Source organism: Chrysochloris asiatica, unplaced genomic scaffold, assembly GCF_000296735.1.
Source record: "Chrysochloris asiatica unplaced genomic scaffold, ChrAsi1.0 scaffold00050, whole genome shotgun sequence".
In the NCBI taxonomy this organism is placed as follows: domain Eukaryota; kingdom Metazoa; phylum Chordata; class Mammalia; order Afrosoricida; family Chrysochloridae; genus Chrysochloris; species Chrysochloris asiatica.
The window spans coordinates 923,284-942,863 of NW_006408568.1; the positions used below are offsets into that span (position 1 = coordinate 923,284).

General features: G+C 45.1%; 1 protein-coding gene and 1 pseudogene across 1 annotated transcript; both read left to right on the forward strand.

Moving 5' to 3' along the window:
• The first annotated feature begins 2,190 nt into the window (after positions 1–2,190).
• Positions 2,191–2,640, forward strand: LOC102822828 (annotated as a pseudogene).
• Positions 2,641–13,091: 10,451 nt separating this feature from the next.
• Positions 13,092–18,787, forward strand: PIANP (PILR alpha associated neural protein). The gene is made up of 6 exons (XM_006862643.1): positions 13,092–13,109; positions 15,239–15,298; positions 15,534–16,042; positions 16,956–17,037; positions 18,048–18,269; positions 18,587–18,787. The coding sequence occupies exons 2-6, from the start codon at positions 15,294–15,296 to the stop codon at positions 18,606–18,608; spliced, it is 840 nt and encodes a 279-aa protein (XP_006862705.1). The 5' UTR covers positions 13,092–13,109; positions 15,239–15,293; the 3' UTR covers positions 18,609–18,787.
• The last annotated feature ends 793 nt before the right edge of the window (positions 18,788–19,580 follow it).

Below are 19,580 nucleotides of genomic sequence, written 5' to 3' on the forward strand. Positions count from 1 at the left end.
AAAGTGTATGGTATTTTAGTGTAAAACTGATGATCTGCTCTGTAAACCTTCACTCAATTTACTAACAATGAAAAGTTAATAAAAAAGATGAACGTATTTATAGCATGTTTGACTCACAAAAGATGAACATCCAGACTACATGAAGAACTCCTAGAAATGATAAGCAAAGCACAAGAATGAAAATTATTAGGCATTTTGCAAAAGAGGAGATGCAAAAGAGTAATAAAAATATGAAATGTACAACTACATCAATAATTAGAGAAATGCTACATAAAAGCACAATGAGATCCTATTGTATATCTAGTGAGTTGGCAAAACCTGCAAAATCTAAAAATATAAGAGTTGACTCTGTTAAGTACTGTTGAGTCGGTCCTGACTCATAGTGATCCTGTATATGATTTCTGAGGCAAAGAATGTAAATCAATGGAAACTCAAATATCAATGGTAGGAATGTAAATTGAAAAACAATTTAGCAGTATATCTCAAAGTTGAGTATTTTAATAGCTTACAACCTAGCAACCTCATTCCTAGGTATATACCCTAGAGAAAACTCTTTCACATATACAGAAGGAAACAAATACAATAATTTTCATAACAATGATTATAATAGCAAAAATGGAAACAATTCATAAATTTATCAACAGGAAAATAAATAATTTATCATTTCACTGGAATATAATGTGCCAATGTGTAAGTATAAATATGCATAGTATATTCCAGTGAAAGGGTAAACTGCAGCTACATACAATGTTATGGATAAATCTTGGAAACTTTTTTGCAAAAATGCATTTGTATCCTCGGCAGCTTTTTGGCAAAAATTTGTAATCTTTCTGAGATTCTCTGCTTTCAGCCAAGACCCATCTGACATCAGTAATGATATTGCTCATTCCATAGCCTCATCTGAATTCAGCTTGAATCTCTGGCAGTTCTCTGTCAATGTACTGTTGCAGCTATTTTTGAATTATCTTTAGCAAAATTTTACTTGTGTGAGATATTAATGATGTTGTCTGATGGTTTCCACATTCTGTTGGGTCACCTCTCTTTGGAATGAGCACAATATGGGTCTTTTCCAATCAGTTGGCCAGGTAGCTGTCTTCCAAATTTCTTGGCATAGATGAGTGTGGATGCCTCCAGTGCCACGTCAGTTTATTCCATCAATTCCTGGTGCCTTGCTGTCTGCTGTTTGCCAATGCATTAAGTGCACCTTGGATTTCTTCCTTCAGTATCATTGGCTCTTGATCATATGCTATCTCTTGAAATGGTTGAACATCAACCATTTATTTTTGGTACACTGTATTCCTTCCATCTTCTTTTGATACTTTCTGCATCATTCAATATTTTGCCCATTGTTGTTGTTAAGTGCTGTCAAGTTGGTTCTGACCCACAGCTATCCTGTATAGGGGTTTCTAGGAGCAGATGATGAGCTTGAACCACCCACCTTGCAGTTCAAACCGACTTTGCAGTCCAGTGCATTAACCCACGGTGCTACACCAGAACTCGATTTTGGCCATAGAATCCTTCACTATTTCAAGTCAAGCCTTGAATTTTGTTTTTTTAGTTTCCCTCAGCTTGAAAAATGCTGAGCATGTTCTTCCCTTTTGGTTTTCTAACTCTGTCTTTGCACATTTCATTATAATATTTGACTTGGTCTTCTTGAGCTGACCTTTGAAATTTTCTATTCAGCTCTATTGCCTCTTCATTTCATCCATTTGCTTTAGCATTTTTATGCTGGAGAGCAAGTTTCAGAGTCTCTTTTAACATCTATTTTGGCCTTTTCCTTCTTTTTTGTCTTCTTAATGACCTTTAGTTTTTCCTCCTCTTGATGTCATCCCACAACTCTTCTGGTCTTCGGTCTTTAATGTCTAATGCATCAAATCTGTTCTTCCAATCATCTCTAAATTCAGGTGGAGTATATTCAAGGTCATATTTTGGCTCTCATGAGCTTCAGCCTCAATTTGCACATTAGCCGTTGATGGCCTGTTACAGTCATATAAGGAAGTAAAAGTAATGGAACTAACTGAAGAAGAATTCTAAAGAATGATATTTATATACCTTCAAATGATTGACAGGAAGATTGAGGAAAGCAAGGAGAACACAGAAAAGTCTTTAGAAGAATTAAGGAAAACACTATAAGAAAAAAGCAGACACTCTTCCACCGGGGGCCTACATGCCGCCATTGTTGTCGCCGCCATGTCTCTAGTGATCCCCGAGAAGTCCCAGCACATTTTGTGAGTATTCAACACTAACATCGATGGGTGGTGGAAAATAGCCTTTGCCATCACTGCCATTAAGGGTGTGGGGTGAAGATACACTCATGTGGTGTTGAGGAAAGCAGACATTGACCTAAGCAAGAGAGCAGGAGAGCTCACTGAGGATGAGGTGGAGCATATAATCACCATTATGCAGAATCCACGCCAATACAAGATTCCTCACAGGTTCCTGAACAGACAGAAGGATGGCAAATACAGCCAGGTCATGGCCAATGGTCTGGACAACAAGCTCCGTGAAGATCTGGAACAGTTGAAGAAGATTCGGGCCCACAGAGGGCTGTGTCACTTCTGGGGCCTTCGTGTTCGAGGCCAGCACACCAAGACCACTGGCCGGCGTGGCTGAACTGTGGGTGTGTCCACGAAGAAATAAGACTTTAGGCCTTGTCTATGAATAAATCATTTATACACACACACACACACACAAAAGATAAAAGCAGACAAAATAAGTGCAAATTTTGGAACAATACAAATAATGCATTTAGAAATTCAGAAGATTAATTCTAATATTTCAGAAATGGACAATACATTGAAAGGGTAAAGAACAGATTTGAAGCAATAGAAACCCAAATTAGTGATCTTAAAGATAAATCTCTCAATACTAGTATACTAAAAGAACAATCTAGAAAAAAGTCTGAATAAAGCCTAAGAGTTATGTAGGACACCATGAAGAGGAACAACTTGTGGGTGATTAGAATTCTAAAACACAAAGAGACAATAAAAAACACAGAGAAAATTATCCAAAAGCTGTTGGAAGAAAACTTCCCTTACAACATGAAAGATGAGATCAGCATACAAGAAGCTGAATGAACTCCAAACAGGATATATCCAAGAAGAAAATCACTAAAACATATCATAATCAAACTTTCCAAAATAAAAGACAGGGAAAGAATCCTGAGAGCAGCTCAGAAAACAAAAAGTTACCTACAAAGGAGAACCAATAAGACTAAACTCTGGTTTCCCAGCAGAAGCCATGTAGGCAAGAACACGATGGGATGACATACACAAAATCTGAAAGAAAACAATTGCGAACCAAGAGTCATATACCCAGCAAAGTTGTCCCCCAAATACAATGATTAAATTAGGATGCTTTCTAATAAACAGAAATGAAAGGAAATTTGTAATGATCAGACCAACTTTACAAAAAATGCTAAAGGATGTTCTTTGGACTGAGAACCAACAATGTGAGATTACCATTCATGACAACACCATCTAGAACTCAGTCAAGACATAGAAGTATTTAAAGTAAAACAAACCTACAAAACTGATCATAGGGAAGCAGAGATATGAATTTATAATGAAGTCAACTACAAAGCAAAAAGAGGGAGTAATATAGATACAGAACTTCCAAATGGCAACCAAATCAAGTAGATTTCAAGATAAAATAGTTTTAAATGGAAAAAATAATAATAAATTACAGGCTAGCTTGTAATTTACTCTGAAAATTAATACACCTGCACATCAAAATAAATCAAAGAAAAACAATCAAAAAGATTTAGTAAACATGAGCACAACAGAAGTAAAAATGAAAAGAAAACTCACAAACAAAATAAACACAGCACAGAAAATTATGTGGAACAAAGAAAACAGCAGCAGCACACACACACAAAAACCACACAGCAAATGACAGCATCAATTCATGTTAACACTGTTAAGTGTCCCGTTGGGTAAGTTCCGACTCATAGTGACCTTGTATAGGGTTTCCAAGGAGCAGCTGGGGGGTTTCAACTTGTGGTTCAATGTCCAGTGCTTATCCTATAACACCACAACATGAATTCCTTCAGTTCAATTCATACCTATCAATAATTAATCAATAATAACTAAAATGGATTAAATGCACCAGTCAAGAGACAGAGAGCAGAATGGATAAGACAACAGGAACCTTCAATATGCAGTCCACAGGAGACACATCAAAAAGGAGACAGCCTAAATGCCCATCAACAGAAGAATGGTTAAACAAACTCTGGTACATACAATGTTGAAGAATAACAGTGAATCTGCAAGACACCTCACAACAAAGATGAAACTGAATGACATTGTTGTTGCTGTTAAGTGCCATCAAGTTGGAAATGACTCACAGCGATCCTGTATAGGGTTTCTGAGGAGTGCCTGGTGAGCTTGAACTGCCAACTTTGTGGTTCAGACTGACTTTTCAGTCAGCATATTAACCCACAGTATCACACCAGGACCTCTAGGCTAAATGAAATTAGTCAATCACAAGAGAACAAATATTTTTGAGATCAATGTTGTAAAAATTTAGGATAAGTTTTTCTTAATAAAAGAAACAATCCATGATGATTTCAGGGGTGAGGAGGGAGGGAAAAGTATTCACAGGTTATTAGAGGGTAGACACAGGTTAACATGGGTGACAGGGCAGGTTACAACAAGAAGAAGGTTAGCATTGGAATGATGAGGGTAGCAGGAGACTCAGAAGAATACAACAGTTAAAGTGAATAGAGGTAAATACTGTTAACTGATAACACAAAAGGAATTGCAATCACTGTAAATGGAGGAAAGTATATGATTTGCTGAATATAAAACTGATGATCTTCTCTGAAAACCTTCGCTCAATTCACAAAAAGTTTTTCACAAATTGGGAGCATAGTGATTATAGGAGAAGGCAGGTGGGTGGGAGGGGAATATGAGTATATTTGTTGTTGTTCTTATGTGCTGTGGAGTCGGTTCCAACTCATAGCAACCCTGTACATGGTTTCCGAGGCTGTAAATCTTTACGGGAGCAGAAAGCCTCATCTTTCTCCCATGGAACAGCTGGTAGTTTCGAACTGCTGACCATGAGATTAGCAGCCAGATTCATAACCACTATGCTATCAGAGCTCCTTTATGAGTATATAGATGGAAGTTATTAGTACCTTTCTAGTTCTAGAGTCCTGATGTAGCACAGCAGAATAAGCACTTGACCTTAAGGTCAGTTTGAACCTCAGGGTTGGCAGTTCAAACTCACCAGTGGCTCCTTGGAAATCCTATACAGGGTTGCTATGGGTTGGAACCTTATGACATCACTTAACAAGTTCTAGAGTTGTTCTAGAATTGTGTGTTGGTAAAAGTCGAAAGATTTAGTCACTATAAAGAAGAGAGCTGTGTGTTGGATTCACAGGTGTTCATTATATTTATTTTATAACACTAAAAGCTCTTTTATAATATTGTGATAAAAATAATGTTTTGATGTGCATAGCAAAGGAGTGTCCATTTGTAATTATGAACCATTGCATGAGGGGGCATCAAAAAGTTCTTGGAAAAATGGAACTAAAAATTAATGGAATTTTTTTCAAGTACTTTTTGAATTTTTAATATAGTAAGCTTACAGGGCTGGTTTGTAACTATAGTTTGTACATAAATCAGACATTTGTATCCCAGGGACTACCCGTATTTAAAGGTAATCAAATCAAACAATTGAAAACACTAGCTAATTATAAGAAACAGTTACTATTGAGCTGATTCCTACTCATGGCGCTACCATTTGTATCTGAATAGAACTGTGCTCCATAGCATTTCCAATGGCTGATTTTTTCTAAGTAGATTGCCAGGCCTTTCTTCTGAAGGATCTCTGGGTGGACTTGAACCATTAACCTATCAGTAATTAATAATGAGAGTTAATCATTTGCACAACCCAGGGAGTATAGCAGTTATTACTGTTGTTGCTATGTGCTATCTAGTCGGTTCTGACTCACAGTAGATGCTAAAAATGCTATTAGTAATAATGACTCCGAGGCTTTTTTTCTGAGCAACTGTAAGAATGGAGATGCCACTTATTAAGAGACGAAACACTGAGGGAGAGACAGCTTTGCAGTTGGATAGACAAGTCTGGGAGATACCATTTGTGGAGCCATCAGAAGAAATAGTATTTAAAAACCAGAGATAGGGAGTGACCATAGATAGAGACAAGAAATCCATGATGTATCAGCCAGGGGGATGGGGAAGAAATAGTAAAGGAGACTGAAAAGGAGCAACTAGTGTGGTTAAGAAAAAAATCAGGAGAGTTTAGAGTCTTAAAAGACAGATAAAGTGGATCAATAGATGGATGAGTAAACAAAATGTGCTACAGGCACACAATGGAATACTACTCAGTCATAGAAGAAAAATGAAGCCCTAATGCATGGTACAACATTGTTACAACATGACGAAAGCATCATACTGAGTGAAATAAGTCAGTCACAAAAGGACAAATCACTTCCATGAAATAAGCCAGCATAGAAAGAAAAGATTATTCGTGGTTAAGGGAGCCCTAGTGGATACAGTGGAGTCCTGGTATGATGCAGCAAGTTAATGTGTTGGACTGCAAGGTCAGTTTGAACCACAAGGTTGGCAGTTCAAATCCACCACTCACTCCTTGGAAAGCCTACAGGGTCACGTTGAGTCAGAACCAACTTGACTGCGCTTAACAAAAACATTTGCTTATACAGGATCCCTGGTGGCACAGTTGTTAAAGCACTGAGCTGCTAATCAAAAGGCTGTTTGGGTTTTATGGCAGTTTTCTTTCATAAAGATTTACAGTCTTGGAAACCCAATGGGGCAAATCTACTCTGTCCTATAGGCCTTCTATGAGTCAGTATTGACTTGATGGCAATGGGGTTGGCTTTTGATTATTTGCTTGTATAGGAAAAACCTGTGAAAGTCAGAACCTGTACTTATATAAGGTGGAAACCTATCAGCGAAGGAAAACTAAAATATTTTCCACTAAAACAAGTCATAGAAAAATGGCAAGACTGTCAAAGGAGAAAAACTTGTGAGACCTGGAAAAAGCAAGGTAGTCTAGTCAAGTTCTGGCTCTTACAAGTTTCATTGCATATACAAAAAGAAACTGGAAGAATACATAGAAAGCAGAGATAAGACCTGAAAGGATGGTGGACGAAGATGAGAATGAGAATTTTTATCATATACCTTTTTATGTCTTAAAATATTTCTTGAACATGTGTATGTATTATCTGTTCAAAATAGTGCATTACAAAAATTAAATTGTTTTAAGCTAAGATGATTAAACAGAATGAGAGGAAATGGAAGGAGAAAAAGTTGGGGAGATGATGACTAGAGACCATATTCTGAGAAGCACTGTTGGAAAGGAAAGCAGAGAAGGGCAGACACTGGAGGGGTATAGGCAGCTAAGGTCTGTTTGTTTTCCACTGGGAGAAATCACAGCATGTTTGCATGCTTCTGGGAATAATCAAGCACAGAACAGGAAAATAATGCTGCAAGAGAGGAAAGGACAATCGCTGGAGTGATGACTTTAGATGGGTGAAGGCAGCTAGGATCCAGTGCACAGGAGGAACCCTGAGTCTAGGAGACAGGGATGGGAGTGGAGCAGCTCTCCTTTGACTCTTTTTTCTCAGATAAATAGTAAACGAGTATCCACTGAGAGCAAGAAGACTTCAGAAGGAGGATGTTGGGTACTTGAGGACAGAATTTATGTAGACAAATAACAGGAACCTTAAACAAGTGTGGAGATAGTGATAAAGAGACCAGCAGGGACAGACACAGGTGAAGAATTTATAGAGACTATGGGTATGGGAAGTTCCATAAATTCTGCTGAAGACACATTTATCACTCTGTATAACACTGTCTCCCTCACTAGATTGTAAGTTTTAAGAAGGGAGTGAGGCTTTTGTTCTTGTTCTCCACTGTATCCCAGCCCTTGGTACAACCAGTTGCAGTCAAATTGCTTCTGATTCACGGTGACCACATGTGTGTCAGAATAGGATTGTGCATCACAGGGTTGTCAATGACCAGTTTTTCAGAAGTAGAAAGCCAGGTCTTTTTTCTGAGGCACTTCGGAGTGGATTTGAACCTCCAACTTTTTGATTAGCAGTCAAGTGCTGTAACTGTATCACCCAGGAACTCCTGCCCACAGCACAGTGCCCAGCATATAGTAGTTATTCAAAAAGTACTTGTTGGGGGGAAAAAAAGGGAGGGTGTCAAGAATAATAGACATAATTGATAATACTCCAAAGTCCTCAGTATAAATGGCGCTTAACTCTGGTAATGAGTATTCACTAGACAGATTTGATCCATACTCATCACTCAATGAGCCCACTTAGAATGTATCCTTAGGATGCACTGGGGCTCACTGTGCCCCAGGATATGGCGTAACTTGCACATCAAATCTCCAGTGGCCCGGTTCACATCCAATATGCACTGCATTTCGTTGACTGCTGTGGTTCTGACCTCAGAATGAAAGGCTGTCAGGGGCATACTGGCAGGAGGGCAGCTGCTGCAGATGCTGGTCAGAACAGCAGGCTTCCTTCCGAGAGGTGGGACTACTGGGCTAATGATAGTAATAACTTAGCAGATGGAGGACAGGAGTCTGGAGGGGCGTGGGTGTGAGCCAACACTCAGCCTGAATCATTCAGCACAGGGCAGAGATCAGGGAGAGCAGGCATATTGAGAGGAAAGGCAAATGGAGAGTGTTAGAGGGAATGATAAGAGTTCAGAATGGGCAGTGGTCCCAGGAGAAGCTCACTAAGCAAATAAATATTGAGCATCTACTATGTGCCAGACACTGTGATAGGAGTTGGGATACAGGGTGAACAAGAAACATAAGATCTTTGCTCTCTGGTGTATGTGGGGGTGAGGAGGGTGAGCATTTCAGAGAGTGAAGAGTTGGAAAGGCAAGCAAATTGATGAAATAAAGTGGGATCTGCTCTAGATTCTGACCAGAGATTTCAAAGACAGAAGGAGTCAACTGAAAGTGAAGATGGAAGGAAGAAGTAATGCATTCCAAGAAGAGGAAGTCATTGAAAGGACAAGGCTGCTAAAACAATGATTTTGTATGTTCTAGAACAGCAAGGAGCCACAGGTGGAACAAATGATTAAATGCTGGGCTACTAACTGAAAGGTGGGCAGTTCCAGTTTATTCCAGAAGAAAGACCTGGGATCTGCTTCCAAAAGGTCACAGCCAGTGCTCTTCTGGTTTGGGCACCAAGAAGGTTAGAATCGTTGGTAAATATGGGACTCGTTATGGTTCCTCCCTAAGGAAAACGGTAAAGAACATTGAAATCAGCTAACATTCCAGGTACACTTGCTGCTTCCACAGCAAAACCAAGATGAAGAGACAAGACAAACTGTGGGAATCTGGCACTGTGGTTCCTGCATGAAAACAATGGCTGGTGGTGCCTGGACCTACACCCCCCGCCCCCCTGCAGTTACAGTAAAGTCTGCCATCAGAAGACTGAAGGAATTGAAAGACCAGTAGAAGCGCTACCATTTGAAACCTTTCTAGTTTGTAATAGAACAAGAAAAAACCACAACACTATGGAAGGCAGTTCTATTCTGAAACACAGGGTCATCACCAATGGCAAGAAGTCCTGTCAGGAACATTGGTTATGAGATGGAGTACTAATTGGGGAGCCTCTCATTACAAGGAGTTCAGATTTATTCCAAATGCATTGAGAAGCCACTGAAAAAAATTTAAGCAGAGGCGAGCATGATGTGATTTAGGTTTTTAAAATATCACTGGATATTGTGAAGACTATCTTCTAAAGGGCAAGAGCAGAAGCAAAGAACCAGTTTAAAAAGCTATTGCAATATTCCAGATGAGAGATGATGGCATGAATCAAGGGAATAACAATATAAATGAAGAGAAGTAGATGGATTCAAGATATTTTGGAGGCAGAGACCAAAGGATTTGCTGATTAAATACCGGGAGGTCGCCAGTGAGTAAAAGGAAAAGGAGGAAGGATGTTTCCTAAGTGTGATAGTTAAGGTGTTGTGTCAGCTTGACTGGGTCAGGATTCTCAGTGGTTTGGGAGTTAAAATGTAGTAAGAGTCCTGGTGTGGGGCTGTTGGATAAGCACTCAACCTCAAGGTTGCTGGCTCAAACTCACCAGCCACTATTAGTCAGAACAGACTCAACAGCACTTAAAATTAACAACAGGAATCCCCTATGGAGTCCTGGTGTGGTGCTGTAGAATAAGCACTGGACTGCTAACTGCAAGATCAGCGGTTCAAACCCACCAGCTGCTCCTTGGAAACTCTCTACAAGATCACTATGACAACACTTACCATCAACAACAGTTCCCCATGAGGAATCCTGGTGTGACACTGTAGGATAATCACTGGACTGCTAACCAAAAAGTCAGTAGTGTAAACCCACCAATAGCTCTTCAGAAACACTATACAGGGTTGATATGAGTCGGAACCAACTCAACGGCACTTGAAAACAACAATTTCCCATGACAAGATTTAATATAATGTAATCAATTCCATAATGAAATCTGCTATAAGCAGATCAATTAAAAGGAAGTTCTCTCAGGAGTATGGCCTGCAACATTTTTTATTTTACAGAGATAAAAGGAGAGAGAAGTGAACAGAGAAAGGAAACCTACTGCCACCAAGAAAGAAGAACCGGGAGTGGAGTATGTGTCCTTTGGACCTGGAGTCTCTGCACTGTGAAGGTCCTGGATCCATGAAAAGATTGATGCCAAGACACATGGGGCTTTCCAAGGAATGATGGGTCACAGATGCTGAAAGGAGACAAGGATCTTTCCCCAGAGCCAGGGCTCTGAATTCAAAATTCTAGTCTCCTAAATTATGATAATAAATTTCTATTTGTGTAACCATCTATTTGTGCTATTTGTTACAGCAGCACCGTATAACTAAGACACTAGGTTTTTACCCGGAACAATTAGAAGCTGCCATGTCCTGAAATGGGAAACCTTGGAAGAGAAATGGATTGTGGGTGGGAGAATTCAAAACTTCTGAGCCATATTAGCTTTGCATGACATCCAAGTGGAGATGTCAAGTATGCTGTTGGATAAATGAGTTTGGAGATCTAGATATAAATTTAGGCCTCACTGACATTTGCATAGTATTTAAGTCCTGGGACTGGATGAGATCATAAGAAAGAGAATGTGGAAAGAGAGAAGAGCCAAGGACTCACAGGTTGAGCACAGGAGAACTAAAAGGGAACCGGTGCGGTTGGAAGGAAACTATGAGAATGTGATGTCCCAGAAATGCAAGGAGGAAACTAAAACAGGGTTAATGTGAGAGACAAGAATGGGATGGGAGTTGGGGCAGGAAAGTCTACTTTTGATAGAAAACCCCAAACAAACACATTGTCATCAAATCCATTCTGACTCATAGTGACCGGGTAGGGCAGAAAACTGCCTAGAGGGTTTCCAAGGCTGGAATCTTTATGGAAGCTGACTGCTACATCCTTGGAAGCCAAGCGCTTTAACCACTGTGCCACTTAGACCCCTTTAGCTTTTTATAGAGAAGTAGGAAAGCCTCCCAGAGTCGGACTTGAGAGAAAAGAGTGAACAAATCGCAAGGCCCTGAGGCAATTCTCATTTATAGTGACCCTGCACAGGGTTTCTGAGGCTGTAAATCTTTATAGGTGTAGACAGCCTCATCTTTCTCTCTTTGAGCGACAGCTAGTAGGTTTGAAGTGTCAGTACTTATCCTACATTACCACCAGGGCTCCCTGAAGCAGATTGTTGTTAAGTGCCATCAAGTTGGTTCTAACTCATAGTGACCTTGTATAAGTTTTCATAGGAGTGGCTAGTGGGTATGACTTGACCCTGTGGTTTAAACCAATCTTGTAGTCCAGTGTTTTATCTTACAACAGCACATCATGACTCCTTAGGCGTGTTAAGTGCTATCTAGTCAGTTCTAACTCATAGTGACCCTGTATAGAGTTTTCAAGGAGCTGTTGGTGAGTTTGAACCACTGACCGTGTGGTTAGAAGCCCTGTGCTTAGGCTACATAGCCACACAAGAACTCCCCTGAGGCAGGTTGTTGTTGTTAAGTAACCGTTGAGTTAGTTTTGACTCATAGTGACCCTGTATTGGGTTTCCTAGGAGCGGCTGGGGAACTTGAACCACCGACATTGTGTTCAACCTGACCTTGCAGTCAAGTGCATTAACCCACAGCACCACACCAAGACTCCTGAGGCAGGTTGTTGTTGTTGTTAAGTGCCGTCGAGTGGATTCTGAGGCAGGTTAAGCTTGCCTAAATTCTAAGAACACAAAACAAGGTGCACCTGTAACTGGAACCTAGCACGTGGTAGATGAGATCAGAGCTGAAGTCATGTCAGTCACAATGAAGATGAGCAACTAGAACAATCCAGTGATAAGCAACTTGATTTACTTCTTTTAAAGGTAATTTGGGTTGCTTCAGAGAAAACCCCTATGGTCTTATTCTGTCTGTCCTATAGGGTCTCTATGAGTCGGAATCAACTGGACGGCAATGGGTTTGGGTTTGATTTGGTTTCAGGGAGAATGGGGTCAGAATGAGATCGTGAATCAAATTGTTGGGGTGATCCAAAAATGGTGTGGCATCTTCCGCCCCTGGGCCTTGATCTTGGGCACTCTAGGATAGGAAGGGTATGAAACAGAATTGGGGACCCAGAGTGTTGAGTGACTCAAAATCTCAGGAACTGAATGGGGCAACTAGGAGTGTCCATAGAGTTGGGTGAAGGAGGTGGGGAAGCCCGCCATCAGAACCCGGGGAACATCATGGTCTCCAGCTCCCCACTTTAACCCCCCGCCGGGAAAAGAGCTAGGCGCGGCTCCTGCAGCGCACGGCAGCAGGAGGGTTAAACCGTGCATGGCCTGAAGGCGGGAGGGGGAGAGGCGGAGACCGAGCAGTCCGAGCCTCCGCGCCGAGCCCAGCGGAGCCGAGCGCAGCCCGAGCCGAGCCGAGCCGAGCCGAGCCGAGCATCTCTCGTCGCCGCCGCCCCGCGCCCCGGGCGCCCGCCCCCAACCCGCACCAGTGCTCTGCTACCGGCCAGACCCCCAGACCATGCCTCGCACCCCCAACGCTCCCGCAATCCCCCAGCCCCGCTCAGCCCAGAGAGCCCGCAGCCGCCGAGCCGCCGCGCCAGGCATGCAGGTGAGTGCAAGAAGCCCCCACGCCCCCACCCGTAGGAACTCGGCCCTACCCTTTCCCACTTCGAACCCTTCGCCTCCTGCCGCTCCGGGCCGTACACCCTCATCCTGTTTCTAGTCTCCAGTCCCTAGGGCTCTTTCCCCGAGGTGGTCTCTATCCCTCCTGACCGGTCCCGACTCCATTCTGCTCTCGCTGGTGCAGCGGTCACTGTCCCCCACGGTTATCTCCATCCAGCCTTCGGCTCAGCCAGCGATTCAGTCGATGCATCCTCCTGCCTCCGGCCCGCTTTCTGATCTCGGCACTCCCTCCCTTGGTGTCCCTTTGCAGACCTCCTGCTCCTTGTTCTCCCCCACACACTCTCTCTCATCGCTTTCCATCTCTTTTCGGGCCTATGGGAACGGTGGGGCGGGGGCCACGCTGGAAATGGGGCCCAGTTCCCCCACTCCGAGGTTCCCTCCCCATACCCCAGGCTCGTCTCCTGCGCACAACAGGTCGGTGAGAAGCGAGAAGGTGGGGGTGGCACGCCAACCTGGGGACTGCGGGCTTCCTGGAGGGGGTGGCTGAAGAGGGTGCGGGGGTCCAGGCTGGAGTTGACATTCGTAGCTGGGTGTGCGTGTGAGTGTGTGTATGTGCACACGAGGCGGAGGGGCAAGTGAGTCTTGGAGTCAGCTGGACATTGATGCCCTCGACAGCTCTTCTATGCTTCACTGGTTCACTCCTCCCTCTAGCTTCAGTCTCTTTTCCTCCCTGTCCTATCTTTCCACCTAGCCCTCTCCTGCCATATCACCATAGCCCTTTAAATGGGAAGAAACAATTTCCAACTCCTCCATCTTTGTTGTTCCTGTTTTCTGTCCCCCCCACCCCCAATTCCTTTTCGCGGTTCATTTTTTTCTCCATTCTTATGTTCTTTTCTTTTCTATTTTCCTCATCCTTGGCCTTCTCTGCCCTCTATTCTTTCTTATGTTTCCACTCTCTCCACTTCTCAACTTGGCCTGGACCCTTCCTTCCTTCTTCTCCTGCCACTTTTCCTCTCCTTCCTCTGCTCTGTGACCTCTTCACCCTGTATTTCCTCCCTGACTTTATCTCTCATCCTTTTCTGCCTTCAGCATCCTCTTCTTCTGGACCCCCTTCTCTCCTTACTTTTCCAGTCCACTCTCCACCAGAGCTGACTTGCCAACACCACCTCTACTTTATGAGCTCTTTTTCTGCATCTTTCACCTCTCTTGCAACCCTTGGCATCTCTTCCCATTGCCCACTCCCAATTTCCATCTTTCCAGTCGTTCCCATATATGTCTCTGCTATTCAGAGAGTACTCATTGTGCAGATTTAGACCCAGAATCCAGGGAACATAGGGTGTCATAGCTTCACTCACTCAGGGCGCCTGCCCTCACTGAGTCCACCTAGGTTCTGAGAGTATATTCTTTCTCTTTCAAAAACAATGATTCCAATTGTCCCAGGACGCTTTGCTCAGGAGTGCTACATTTGTGCAGTGACCTTTTTTCCAATTCTACCTCCCTTTAGAGGGCATCTATGCATTTGAATGATTAAACATTCTGTAGTTTTTCTCCCACCCACACCACTCACTGTCTCTGTCTCTTTTCTCCCATACCTCCATCTCCTCCTCCCCTTCTCCTGGAAGAAACAGGCTCCTGAGGCTAACCATAAGAGAAATGACTTGGACTTTAAGTTGGATGGGCAAGCTGTCCCCCATTTCTCTCTCTCTCTCACATACACACACACTGATTGACTTCCCCTCCCCTCCCCCAACCCTTAGGCTCCCTCCCTAGTGGTAGGTGCTCAAGGAATCACAAGGTTCTTGACTCTAAATTAAGATCTAAGAAAAGCTTGGAGCTGCAGGCAGAGGAAGTGAGAAGGAAGGAAGCTGGAGAAGGGAGAATAGCTCCTGGGGTGGGGAGGTAAACAGGGACCTGGGAAATTGTAGCTAGGGGCTGGGGACTGGTCCGGGGAATCACTCTGGGAGTTTATTCCTCAAAAGGATGCTAAACAACAGTGGTTCCTGGATGGCAGTGGCCCAGCTGACAGCTGGGCAGTCTGGGAGGGGACACAGAATTAGTGAATGAATGAGCTGGGGGGCAGGGTTGGGGTGTGACTATCCCTATTTTCCCCCCCAGTAAAAACTGAAAATCTGAGTCACAGCTGAATAAGACCTCAGACGTGGAATCCAGGATGTGGTAAGTTTGGCATAGCAGAGGGAAGCATGGAGACTACTTTCCCTAGGTTCTTGGCCCTTTCACCCTGGGGGCTGGACCCTAGGGATATAGGAAATGAGGCCAGAATCTGCCCAAGGCCCACCAGCTTTTGCATAGAAAACTGCAGGGAAGACCCTGGCAGGACAGACCTCTGATATCCTCCTCACATGTAGACCCAGTGGGGCCTGTGTCTCACTCACTTTCTCCCTTCTTGCAGGCCTGCACTACTGCTGTCCCACCTCCTCCCTCTCTGGCCACTGCTGTTGCTGCCCCTCCTGCTACCTGCCCAGGGCTCCTCCTCTCCTCGAACCCCACCAGCCCCAGCCCGCCCCCCATGTGCCCGGGGAGGTCCCTCAGCCCCACGCCACGTATGTGTATGGGAGCGGGCACCCCCACCAAGCCGATCCCCTCGGGTCCCAAGATCACGTCGGCAAGTCCTACCAGGCACTGCGTCCCCTGCCACCCCATCAGGCTTTGAGGAGGGACCACCCTCTTCCCAGTACCCCTGGGCTATCGTGTGGGGCCCCACAGTGTCTCGAGAGGATGGAGGAGACCCCAACTCTGCCAATCCTGGATTTCTGCCCCTGGACTATGGCTTTGCAGCCCCCCATGGGCTGGCTACCCCCCATCCCAACTCAGACTCCATGCGGGGTGATGGAGATGGGCTCATCCTTGGAGAAGCACCTGCTACCCTGCGGCCATTCATGTTTGCGGGCCATGGGGAAGGTGAGTAGGAAAGGCTGGTAGGGATATGAGGGATGGGAAAGCTGGCTTAAAAATCTAAGGAGCAGAAATAAGAGACCTGTCTGTTAGCCCCTTCAACAAATACACCAAGCACTATGCTGGGCACAGATTGCAGAGATGAAGAAGATGTCATATGAGTCTTCAGGAGTTCAGGTCCATTGGAGAAGACAGATGTGAAAGCATTCAGAATGACTGATGTTATTAATGCTTTAATAGAGAGACATGCCCAATGTCTTTAGGAAAAGAGAAAAGGGAGTGATTACTTCTGTCTGGAGATTAGAAAACCTTCAAGGAATTGACATTTGAGTTGGCCTTGAGAAAAGAGTAGGTGTATTCGACGCAGAGGAACACCACTAATGAAGGGGGCTACTAGGGTGAAGAAGTCCTGGTATGGCACTGTGGGTTAATGAGCCAGACTGCAAAGCCATTTGAACTGCAAGGTCGGTGGTTCATGCTCACAAGCCACTCCTTGGAAACCCTATACAGGGTTGCTGTGGGTCAGAACTAACTCAACAACACTTAACAACAACAACACCAGGGTGAAGTCTCAGTTTAGGAAGGGATGATGGAGGGACAGGGCCAGTGGTTTGGGGTGGGGTCAGGGCAGAAACGGACATCTCCACTTGTAGATTCTGTTGAGAGATAGATTCCCCTCATCAAATATACATGTAAGATTTGGTGAAATATCTTGGAAAGTAGAAGAGGATGATTTGGAAGGAAAAGAAACGAACGCTCAGTAGAAAGCTGATGGTAAGAATGAAATGGGTAGCCAGAGAAGCAGAGTTGGACAGTGCAGAGTCAAATGGCAGGATTACTCTGGTATTCTGAGCCCCACTTTACCCTTTTCTGGCTCCTACCACCTCAGGTCTCCCCCTAAAACTTTCCCCCTCACCAGGTGTGGATCCCCAGCTCTATGTCACAATTACCATCTCCATCGTCATTGTTCTTGTGGCCACCGGCATCATCTTCAAGTTCTGGTAAGCTCTGGGGAAGCTGGTAGATAGGGAGTAAATGTTTGACAGTCTGGACTGGAAGGAGGAAGTTGGGGCAGCAACTTTGCTGAAGGTAGCAGGGTAGGAATTTATGGATTAAGACAAGACCTTGGGAAAAGAGCCTAAGTATTTGGAAGGAGCAGGCAGTGTGAAATGAGGGCAGATTCCTTCTCTCAGCGAGGTACAAGGACAATGGAAGAGATGGGGAATTATTTATATACATAAGAGGCTTTGAAGGGAGCTTTACCGGTACAGTGGTTAAAACTTTTTTGGCCGCTAACTGAAAGGTCAGCATGTCAAACCTACTAGCTACTCCATGGAGGAAAGATGTGACTGCCTGCTTCCATTAAGATTACAACCTTGGAAACACTATGGGGCAGTTCTACTCCATCCTATGGGGTCAAGGAATTGGAATTGACGCAATGATAATGAGTTTAGTGTTGGGGGCTTTGGTAGGAATCCTTTGTCCCTACTTCCTCCCACACAAAAAACTGACCCAATCTTTGAGATGCCTGGAGAAGAGGGAGAAAACCTGGCACTTTTTCTTTGCACACATTAAATAATGGGTCACTCCAGTCCTTCACACTTTACTGGGAGAATCATTAGATTTAGGTCTCCAGGTCCGTTAGCTGACTTTGAACTAGAACGAAACCTGTCAGGCGCCTGCAGGGGAGGGAAATGGCTCTTCTGGGTGTGTGGGAGACGGGTGGATTTCGGAGCCCTTGTGTGTTGGTAGGGAGAGGGTACTGATTCTGTGGATCTGGATTAGGCTGTTTGGAGAATGGCTCTGAAAGCACTGGACTCCCAAGCCCCCTGTGGATAGGGAAGGTGGTTTTATGGGCACACAGTCCCAGAAGATTGCATACAGGGACTGTTGAAAGCCAGGTTTCTCTGCTGGGGGATACAGGGAATGCCTGGGGGTGACCAGGGCTGCAGGTCAGCATTACAGGGGGGTGCCTCTGTATGAGAGAACCTTTTACCTCTTGTCCCCCCAGCTGGGACCGAAGCCAGAAGCGACGCAGGCCTTCAGGGCAGCAAGGTGCCCTGAGGCAGGAAGAAAGCCAACAGCCGCTGACAGACCTGTCCCCAGCTGGAGTCACTGTGCTGGGGGCCTTCGGGGATTCACCCACCCCTACCCCTGACCAAGAGGAACCCCGAGGGGGACCCCGACCTGGGATGCCCCAGCCTAAGGGGGCTCCAGCCTTCCAGTTGAACCGGTGAGGGCAGGGTCAATGGGGTGGGAGGGAAGGGTGGGAAGGCAAATCAGCTCTCCTGAGCTATGGTGGGGTGTTCCCTGGGGTGGGGGAAGCAGGCCTAGCCCTCCCACAGCCCCTGACTCTCCTTCCCAGCCTGGTTCCCAGGGGAGGGACCAGCTCCTATCTGGGGGACTGTTCTTCCTTCCCTACTTTCTCTTGATCTGTGTCCTGTTCTCACAATGCCCTTAACTCCCATTCTGCCCTCTTTGCCTTGGACCCTCATTTGATTTTGACCTACCCCTTGGTCCCTGACTGTGCCCTTTCCCTCTTCCTCTCAGGATTCCCCTGGTGAATCTGTGATGCCCCTCAATGCTGGGGTGCCGCCAAGCAGGAGGCCAAGGGGCTATCATAGCCCCCACCCCAAGGAGGGTGGGGCAGCTGTGGGGAGCAGGGACCACAGGTGCTCCTGGCTCTACCCTTGCACACCACCCCTGGGACACTCCCCAGCCTCACAGGCACTTCTACCTGCTCACACTCCTATAGGTGGGGGCCTCACGTATTGGTGGCTTCTGGTCCTCACTTCCCATGCTTGCACACTCACATGGAAGCCTTGCACACTCACCTCCACCCTCACAGGCCATGCCCACGTACGGCCAGTCTTCTGCACCCTCCCTCCTGTTTCACATGTCTCACACTTCCTCTCCTCCCTCATCCCATGGGCAGCTCAGTCATTCATTGGTCCATGGCTTATACACACTTCACCTTTCCATCCATTTCCTGGCTTGCTGTTGTGGTGTTCCATGTTGTGCTCACAGTCACCTTCATGAACACCCACTGGTCTAGTTTCTGTGATCTCTGCATGCTGCTCCATACATGGGTGGGAGGTGTAGTGGGGATTCCTCGGCCCTCACCTGTCATTGTCCCTTCCCATTTCATGTCATATTCTTTATTGTCCTCCCATCTCACTCCAAGAGCGCTCTCATTACCCTGTGGGCTCCCCCATGGGAATGGTGGTAGTGAAGCCCCAAACTTCTCGCCTACCCCAATGCTAAATTCTGTTGTCTGAAAGATGGGTTTGGGGGAACCACCTGCTGCACTACAGGAGAAAGGGGCTCCCATTGGCCCTGCCCTTCCTCCTAAGCCCTTTGTGTTTGTCTGTTCTGGCTGTCTGTGTGTACGTCACTCTCTGGAGTCCAGAGCTCCCTGAGCTGGTCCTCCACTCCCCAGCCTCTCTTAGGGTCCCCCTAGCTCCACCTCAGCTGCCAGGAACTGGAGCCAGCTGGTTCAAGGCCATCGGGAGCTTTGCCTCCAAATCTACCCTTCACCTTCTTG